Source organism: Oryzias melastigma, unplaced genomic scaffold (assembly GCF_002922805.2).
Source record: "Oryzias melastigma strain HK-1 unplaced genomic scaffold, ASM292280v2 sc00869, whole genome shotgun sequence".
NCBI classification, from domain to species: domain Eukaryota; kingdom Metazoa; phylum Chordata; class Actinopteri; order Beloniformes; family Adrianichthyidae; genus Oryzias; species Oryzias melastigma.
In genome coordinates, this window is record NW_023417455.1 from 1 (window position 1) to 9,166 (window position 9,166).

General features: G+C 36.9%; 2 protein-coding genes across 3 annotated transcripts; both read left to right on the plus strand.

The window, feature by feature from the left end:
• Positions 1-3,897: 3,897 nt before the first annotated feature.
• LOC112139079 (probable E3 ubiquitin-protein ligase ARI8) lies at positions 3,898-5,617 on the plus strand. Its single transcript, XM_024261775.2, has 4 exons — positions 3,898-4,167; positions 4,266-4,366; positions 4,545-4,703; positions 4,782-5,617. The coding sequence occupies exons 1-4, from the start codon at positions 4,077-4,079 to the stop codon at positions 5,229-5,231; spliced, it is 801 nt and encodes a 266-aa protein (XP_024117543.1). The 5' UTR covers positions 3,898-4,076; the 3' UTR covers positions 5,232-5,617.
• Positions 5,618-7,093: 1,476 nt separating this feature from the next.
• LOC112139078 (probable E3 ubiquitin-protein ligase ARI8) lies at positions 7,094-8,959 on the plus strand. 2 transcript variants are annotated; one of them, XM_024261773.2, is made up of 4 exons: positions 7,094-7,245; positions 7,343-7,443; positions 7,657-7,815; positions 7,896-8,959. In XM_024261773.2, exons 1-4 carry the CDS (start codon positions 7,155-7,157, stop codon positions 8,349-8,351), a joined length of 807 nt encoding a protein of 268 aa, XP_024117541.1. In that variant the 5' UTR covers positions 7,094-7,154; the 3' UTR covers positions 8,352-8,959. The 2 variants fall into 2 exon arrangements, with proteins under 2 accessions (XP_024117541.1, XP_036067080.1); XM_036211187.1 differs by having other exon boundaries at positions 7,119-7,249.
• Positions 8,960-9,166: the final 207 nt, after the last annotated feature.

Genomic DNA, 9,166 nt, shown 5'->3' on the forward strand with positions numbered 1-9,166 from the left:
ATATACAACACTTACCTATTCCCAGACATCTGCGTGAGGACAAAGATCCTGCAAAAGGACAGGAGTTCTCACTCTGCAACACAAAAAAAACATGCAATCAAGCCCTCAAAAGTACTGGATTGTGTGTCCTTGTGTTTGAGCTTTTCCCCTTAACCTTTACCTTAATCTCAAATACAAGACTAACATGCATCAGAACACAGTCCTAGATCAAATTTCATTGGTTAATGTGTGATTGTAAATCATCCCTTCGGTGTGAACGTGAGTGTTTGTCTTCATGTGGCTCTGTGGCAGATTTGGAGAAACCCCAAAAGCGATTCAGCAAGATTGGAAAATAGAAGAATTCCTGTTTTGATTGACAATTCTGTTGATAAATGACTTCATAATGACGCCACTAGATGGCAGTAGAAGTCTTGCTTCAGGTGGTTGTGGAAAAATGACCTGAAAATGAAAACAAAACATGACAAATAATATCAAAAATCCGTTATTTACTCTCTATAGACCATTAATGTTCTTTGATTCCAAAAACTTTTTCAAAATTATCTTGTCTTATAAGTGTTTAAAATATTTCATCAAATTCTAAATATGAATTCAATTTATTTTTAAGAACAGTAATCCAGTTTGTTCAGAACAGTTCAGAACAAACTTCTTTGTGGAATGTCATGGTGTTTTAGTTCACTGAAGACCAAAATAATAAACTTCTGCTGAGTATTTATACTGTATATATACATGGACGGCACTCTGAATCAAATACATACCTCACTAGTGATTTTTTAAAAATGTATTAACAAAAACCTTTTTTAATTGTTTTATTTACTAAATAAATGTGTTAAATTTTAGTCATTCTTTGAGAGACAAATGTATTTGCTAAAACTAGTCGTGTTATTTTTGGTTATGAGGAAACTGAGCCAAAAACCAAAGGAAAAAGATCTGAAACGATGAGTCTGTACTTAAGGACAGAACTCAAACATTTCACAAAAAAAGGTAAAGAGAACATTTAAATGAACCCTTTCAAACAGGTTCTCCTGCTCTGTGGATCCCCGTTTGTCCCAGCGATGTGGGTTTGTGCTCAAAGGAAAGTCTGGGGATTTTACAGTGGTTTAACTTTGACAGGTAGGATCAATTTTAGAGCCTCATCTTATTTATTTCCTTGTTTCTTTATTTTGAGACTTGCCATCTATCTCACATTTAAACTGCTGTTGCTATGCAAACAAACACAAGTCCATAATCCATGCTGTCCCATCTACAAAGCTTCTAATATACATTTACCATGTGCTGTTCCAGGAGGACGTCAGCAGTAACGTTCTACCAGGAGTCACGTCATTATGTAATTGTTTACAACTGTAAATGAAAGTAAAAGAAAATCCCCTTGATGGATTCTTAAAAAGGAGGGATTTGAGTCTGAACTCTCAGACTGCTGTCCTGACAGAAAGAAGAACACACGATGGTCGCTCAGGGAGATGTCATTGTTCCTTTGAGGTCCTCTGGGGTTTCTCACAGGCCGGTGGTTCAGGTCAAAGTGAAGAGCTATGATGGTCTGGAGCTGCCGGTGGACTTGGCAGAGTCTGAGGACGACATGAAGATACTAACTCTCCGACAGCTCAAAGACCAAATACAAAGACTTCCCGGCAACCCAGGTAGTTTGATTTTTACTCTACATTTAATTAAATCGTTTTTGATAATCTACTTTGATTGTTTTTGACTCCTTCTGGCATTAAAGGTGTACTTCTGCATTCTTGAATAATTGATCTAATCTTGTTTCTCTCTTGTTCTGAACACAGCTCAGATGACAGCAGAAACCACGCTGACATACGGCGGCAAACGGCTGGATTCAGACTCCAAAACTCTGGGAGAATACGGACTGAAACCCAAAGCTCTGATCCAGATGGTGGTGACGGTCCACGGAGGATTCAGAGACCGAGACACCACGATCACCAGCTCTTCATGATCCGTTTGAGGACTTCTTTTTGCTACAGAAATAATTATGTGATTTTCCACTGAATGTTGTTGCTCACCTTTCATCATATCTAGTCGCTCCAGCGGTTTGGCAGAGACAGTCCTGTATTTTATCGAGGCTATTTGCTTCTTTGGTGGTATGATACTGTCAAATTTGATTGGATTCTAGCAAAGAATTAATGTTAAGTCAAATTTTGAAGGTTCAACAAAAACATTTTTTGGTCATCTCTACTTGTCAACTCACATTTCTATGTAAGATAAGATTAAGCTTAATAGCATTAGTGTTCTTAAATGTAACTCTATTTATAATTTACTTTTTAGCTCAAAAGTAATAATATCGATGACTTAAAACTGCAGTTGTTTTGATTTGTCTCAAACTAAGATAGTGGACAACTAACAATTTTAATGATTAATTGCCCCTAAAAACCTGTGAGCATTCTGCTTTGGGATATCTGTGATGTTTTAGTGGTCTATCATGTTCTGTTTATCAGTTCTTCAGCATCAGATCACCTGTTCTGCCGTGTCACGCCTCTTTTTCTTATTTTTTTGTGCTTCCATGGTTCTTGTTATGTTCTGATCAATTTATTAAAAGTTTCCATTACCAAACATGGTCTCCAGAATTTTGAGTCCTCTACCACCAGTTCCTGACAGTACGAACTCACCACGGGTTTTCCTGCAGCCTTTGAGGACATTCCAAGTCTATGGAATCTGTTCCTGTTGGGGATTACCGCTTCTGATACCCCTCTAATCTGTTTGGCTGCAGGAACCTTGTTTCTGGTTATCTTTTGTTCTGTTTTGTCTCCAGGTCCCCCTATTTTCAAGTTTTGTGTTGGATTTGGGCGTCTGGGATCTGCCCTTTTGGGGAGGGGTACTGTAAGAGTTCTGCTCTTGAATTTTTCAGATGTTTTGGACTGATTTTTTTTCTCTGTTGGTCTCACCAGATTTAGATGGTTCATCCACAGCTGCCTTCATTTAGCTATCTGCCTTCAGTGTCTGGTTTTCAGTTCTTCAGTGTCATCTGTTCTGCTTTGTCAACCTTTGTTGCTTCTATGGTTCTTGTCAATTTATTAAATGTTTCCGTTTCACCAGCCTGGTCTCCTACATATTGTGTGTTTTTAATTCTTCACGGTATAAAATTGGTATTTATTCAAATACTAAATAAGCTTCAAATAATAGTTCAAATATACCACATGTCTGTGACAGCTGACACTCAAAAACAATTATTACATATTTTTAGGCTTTTAGCTAAACCTTAAACAAAGTTTTTATTTTCTGAAATGTTAATTAATTAAAAACCTAAATGACCATCTTAGTTAAAAAAAAATAAATCACAGCTTTCTTAAATACAGACAGTCTCTTTTTGGACTTTTGCTGTGGTCTCCATTTAATTTCAACCCCTAAATTTCTCCTTATGCCTCCATAAAACATGAGATATTGTTGGAAAGGTCCCCTTAAAATTTGCATCTAGACTTAGAGAATTCAATTAAATTAATATTTAAATGGGATAGGAAGTTAAAAAAGAAAGAGTAATGCATGAAGGATTTTATTCTCTCTACCCGATGCTGAAATGTGTCTTATATCTTTTCCCCGTTTTTAAAATAACATGACTATAGAGTTATTTTTTTATTTTTTGTCTTAACTGATACACGGAAATTGTTCACCTGCCATTATTTTCACGTACTTTTGAAAAACCCAAGAGTTACCAAAACACCAAACAAAACCGAAAGCATTTATCAAAGTCAGCCGCCTGCTTTGTTTCTGGCACTTTTCCATCTGAGAATAAAGATAGTGATCATTAGATTGTGTTTGGTAATCATTTCTGGTTTGGATTAACCTCGACGTGTTTCACCACAGCCGATCAAAGACTTCACTGCACCTGTGCGCTGGTTCAGGAATGAACATGAACAGCTGAGCTCTGTTTACACCCCATAATACAGAGTATACACCACCCATTTACAGGAACCAGCAGATCGTCTTCTATTAGAAACACTGGGGGCGGAGCTTAATAAGAAACTGTTTTGATTCACTGCTTTCACTTTGTCACACGACTGGAAAAACACAGAGCTTCACAAAACTAAACAGTTCATTTCTCTGGAGGATTTTGTAAATGGATTTTCAACCTAATGTGTGGTAACAAAGTGAGTAAAATGGAAAAAGTCTACAACCTGAAGGATAAAACCCTAAAATTTGTGGATGGAGAGGATGAATTAGACTGTGAGTAACTCGTTTTTACTTATTTTGTCTCTGCTGTTAAAACATTGAATGATTGCTTTGATTGCTTGCGTGTATCTTGTGTGATTGTTTTGTCTCAGTTCTCTACGAAGGTTTTGACTCTCCCAGAGCAGAGATGTCCTGTGGTCACGCTGTGACTCCCATGTCTCTCACCAACTGGTGCCGCTTGATCCTAGAAAAGGTTTGGAACAGTCTTCCATCTTCAAAGATATAAAATACATCTGATTTGTGTCAATAAAAGCTAAAGATCCTTATTGATTAGCAGAACTGGCTATGATTTTATGATATTTAATTTTTAAACTAATAAATCACTTTTTATTTGTTTTATAACCCTGTTTTTTATTGATGTTTCTCTGCAGGGGGACAGCAGGTTTGTTTGTGGGGTGTGGGACTGTGATGAGGAGTGGTCTTATGAGGAGGTCTGTAAAATGGCTCTGCTGACTCCTGAGGAGAAGGAGTATTTTGAAACAACCATGAAGATCATCGCTGACAGAGAACGCTTGAAAAATACTAAATTAGTGAGTATGTCAGTAAATAGCAACATTTGAAATCTACTCTTTTCACTGATTGTTCTGTCATTGTCTCATTTTTCACAGTGTCCTGAATGTAAAGTCCCCGTGATGAGGACAGATGAGTCCAACCTGAGAGTATGTTGCCAGGTTTGCTCAAAAAAGAAAAGAAGAGACTTTGATTTCTGCTGGCAGTGTCTGAATGAGTGGAAGGGTCCACAGCCACGCTCAGACCGCTGTGAGAATGACGGCTGCTTCAGTGAAGCTCTGAGAACTTTGAGGAACTGCCCAGAAATCGACTTTGAATCTGTGGACGTCATCGGGTGTCCTTCTATCCGGGCCTGTCCCACCTGTGGATCTCTGCTGGAGCACAGCTCACTGGAGTGTAAAAATGTCTTTTGTCCTCGATGCAGAGTGGAGTTCTGCTTTGTTTGTCTTAAAATCACAGAAGAATGTTTGGAAACGAGCGCTCATTTTGATCCGTGCTCAGATGGTGTGGCCCCCAGACAAACCTCCATCCCTGTGTGGCGTCGGTGATAAACTCTGGACTCTGCATCTTTTTTTCATACAATTAAATAAAATGTATTTATTTATGGTTGGTCGTTAATTATTTCCACTGGAACTTGAAAAAAACAGCAAACGGATGTTACATAGAGCCACATTTTACATCAATCATAACATTAAAGAGACATTGTGAAGAAAACAATACTTAAAAACTATTTTGACAGGTAGAAGAGAAGAAAAATGAAAGAAAAAAGGTTTAATTTTATAGTACATTATCCACAGCTGAAAAGAAAAAAATATATGAAATGCTGTAGCAGCTGTAAATTTGTGGTAGGACACAGTTTTACCTTTTATGTTAATTTTCTTACAAGAAAATATTCAATTCATAACTGACCCCTGAAATAACCATTTAATAATAAAGGCAACGAACATGAAAATCAAATCAAATGTAATCAGATTAAATCAAATCAACTCATTTCAGATTGGATCAGATCAAGTCCAATAAAAATCTTAATTTTAAAGTTAGAACCAATGTGGGGTCCAGTGTCTTGACTACTCAGACGACTGGGTGGGTCTCACTGGGCCAGTACAAAACTGGATCAAAACGTTCTTAGAAGACAGGAAATATTTTGTGTCAGTTGGTAACTTCACCTCTGAGCCAATAGAAATTACATGTGGAGTACCCCAAGGCTCCATCCTGGGACCACTTCAATTTAACATCTACATGCTTCCACTGACCTGGACAGGTCCCCAGTCTATTGCAGGGCAACGCAATCACACCTGAGGGCAATTTAGAGTCACCCATCAATGTTTTAGGTCTGTGAGCAGAAAACATGCAAACTCCACACAAAGATCCCAGTGGGGATTTGGACCATCTGACTATAAGGCAAGAGTGCTAACCACTGCACCACTATGACACAATTTTCTGCATATCTCTTTTCTTTTTTTCTTGTTTCTTTTACTTTCTCTTTCATGTTGTTTAGGAGAAGCCGTGTTTAAGACGGGTAAGATGGTTTTCGGCCTGGTGGTAGCTTCTCAGAAGTTTGGTACTTTCCATTCCCTGGATTTGTCTTTCTGTTCCTGGTGTGAGTCACTCCTGGCAATGCCAGTATATGGGCCAAGATTCAAAAGCTTCTAATCACAGCTCACCATGACACGGCAGAAAAAAAAAAAAAACACCCAGAATGCACTTGGGCCTTGGAAGATAATACAGGGTACATTTATAAACGGTTTGATATTCAAAGCAATAAAGTTAATAAATAAAAGCTTCCCGTTTATCTCTTCCTGATGGTCCCTCACCCCATTCCGTCTGCCTCTGTTGACCTCTGACCTCTTCTTTTTGGACAGACTACATCTGCGTCATCTTAAGGGCTGTGACTTGTAGTTTCCTTCAGCAAGAACATTTTTGCGTTACTCTTCGTGTCACTGAAATATTTAATTTAATGTAATTTAATGTAATTTAATGTAATTTAATGTAATTTAATGTAATTTAATTTAATTTAATTTAATTTAATTTAATTTAATTTAATTTAATTTAATTTAATTTGATTTTATTTGATTTAATTCAATCCTTTCCTTTCCTTGTTTTTGAACCTTTTTTGTCAAAGAAGAAAGATAGTGATCATCTGACTGAGTTTGGCATTAATTATTTATTTATTTTGGGTTCCACATTGACATATTTTCTCCCAGGTAATAAAAAGTACCTTCGTGTTGGTTTGAGAATCCCCTACATGAAAATCAAGAGTTCAGTTTACAAGCCGTAAAACACACTCTGCACCGATTATTTACAGGCATCAAAGGTTTGTCCTCCATTTGATCCACTTTTACTGCAGAACCACTGGAGGCGGAGCTTAATATGAACGAGTTTTGTTTCACTTTGTCACATGACTGGAAAACGAGAGCTTAACAAAAACAAAATAGTTCATTTCTCTGCAGGATTTTATAAATTGCAACACAATGGGGGGCAACAAAGTGAGTAAAATGGAAAAAGTCTACAATCTAAAGGACAAAACCCTAAAATTTGTGGATCGAGAGGACGAATTAGACTGTGAGTAACTCATTTTTATTTTGTTTCTCCTGTTAAAACATTGAATGATTGCAGGAAAGCTTTGATTAAATTTACTTTGTGTGATTGTTTGTCTCAGTTTTCTATGAAGGTTTTGATTCTCCCAGAGCAGAGATGTCCTGTGGTCACGCTGTGACTCCCATGTCTCTCACAAACTGGTGCCGCCGGCTGTTGGATGAGGTGGGTCAAGGTGATCCGATTCCTAGAAAAGGTTTTGGATCATCCTCCAACTTCAAAACTATAAGAAACATTAAACTTCTGTCAATAAGAAGCTTCAGATCATCATTATTTAGTCAAACTGTGATTGTAAACCAAGTGACAAAACACATTTAAACTGAGATTTTGCTGTTTAATTGATTTATAACATTGATTTTCTTTCATGTTTCTCTGCAGGGGGAGAACAGGTTTGTTTGTGGCATGACTGGCTGTAATAAGGAGTGGTCTTATGAGGAGGTCTGTAAAATGGCTCTGCTGACTCCTGATGAGAAGGAGTACTTTAAAAAAACGATGAAAATCATCGCTGGCAGAGAACGCAAGAAAAATACTAAATTAGTGAGTATGTCAGTGAAAAGACAATATCTAAAATAGTTGAGCCTTTTTTACTGATTCTTCTGTCTTCTCATTATTTTAAGTGTCCTAGATGCAAAGTTCCAGTGATGAGGAAAGATGAGTCTAACTTGAGAGTGCGTTGCCAGGTTTGCTCAAAAAAGAAAAGAAGAGACTTTGATTTCTGCTGGCAGTGTTTGAAAGAGTGGAAGGGTCCACACCCACGTTCAGACCGCTGTGAGAATGACGGCTGCTACAGTGAAGCTCTGACAACTCTGAAGAACTGCCCAAATATCGTCTTTGAATCGGTCATAAAAGTTAGAGGATGTCCCTCCATCAGAGCCTGTCCCACCTGCGGCTCTCTGGTGCAGCACAGCTCAAAATACTGTAAAAGCATCGTGTGTCCTCGATGTAAGGTCAAGTTTTGCTTTGTGTGTCTAAAAATCATGACTGAATGCACAGAAACAAGCGATCCGTATGAACCCTGCTCCAGTGGAGTCGCCCCCAGACAGACCTCCATCCCTGTGAGGCATCAAAGGTGACTTTACTGACATGTTAGGTGTGCAAAAGTGTTTAGAAAAGGTTATTTTAAAGGCACGTGTGTTTCTAAAGCTAATAAAAATCTTTTACTTTTAAGTGTATATGTTCTTAAAACGCACTTTTTAGTTTGGCTTTTAATTAAAATGATCTATTTGAGTTTTTTTATTGTATTTATTAATAATCTGTTATGTGTTTTTACAAATTTTATGCTTTGTTCAGCACTTTGGTGAACCTTGTATTTGTGTATAAATAGACTTCATGAGTTGATTTTTTATTGTGACTTCTTTTTTAAATAAAAGTGATAAGAAAAAAATCCTGTAAGACTGAAGTGATTTTCAGTAAACATCATAATTCACAAGAAAATTGCTTCAAGAGCTTTCAGTTTTGTAAAAGTTAAAAAAACGTTAAAGTGATTGAGTTTCTCTATTATGGTGTGTGTCACTTTATTATTTGGACTGATTTTTTTTTCCACAATTTCACTTTTGTGAAACAAAGTGAAAATAAAGGCTCACATCTTAATTATTCTTTACTAGAAGTGTCTTTATTATGTGTGTGTTTTTTAGATTTAGATGTTAAGATTTTTACATTTTAAGACCAAAGCTGTGATATTTTTTTCAACCAGTCAGCTGTGCTGCAATTTATTACAGACCCACTCCAATGAAAATTCAGTTTATAATAGTTTTTAACATGTTCTTGTAACATTTTTCTCATGATGGAGGAGATTTGTTAAAATATTATGGTAAAATTGTGTTTTTGAGTATTTCTTTATTGAAATCATTGTGATTTAAATTAGGAGCAGACAAAAAAATGTGTTTGA

What these genes read in the sequence shown, in the direction of transcription:
- LOC112139079 (XM_024261775.2), top strand. Translation starts at nt 4,077, where the DNA reads ATGTGTGGTAACAAAGTGAGTAAAATGGAAAAAGTCTACAACCTGAAG. An exon ending in GCCGCTTGATCCTAGAAAAG is followed by an intron (nt 4,367 to 4,544) that starts GTTTGGAACAGT and finishes GTTTCTCTGCAG; the next exon opens with GGGGACAGCAGGTTTGTTTG. An exon ending in GCTTGAAAAATACTAAATTA is followed by an intron (nt 4,704 to 4,781) that starts GTGAGTATGTCA and finishes CATTTTTCACAG; the next exon opens with TGTCCTGAATGTAAAGTCCC.
- LOC112139078 (XM_024261773.2), top strand. Translation starts at nt 7,155, where the DNA reads ATGGGGGGCAACAAAGTGAGTAAAATGGAAAAAGTCTACAATCTAAAG. An exon ending in TCGAGAGGACGAATTAGACT is followed by an intron (nt 7,246 to 7,342) that starts GTGAGTAACTCA and finishes TGTTTGTCTCAG; the next exon opens with TTTTCTATGAAGGTTTTGAT. An exon ending in GCCGCCGGCTGTTGGATGAG is followed by an intron (nt 7,444 to 7,656) that starts GTGGGTCAAGGT and finishes GTTTCTCTGCAG; the next exon opens with GGGGAGAACAGGTTTGTTTG.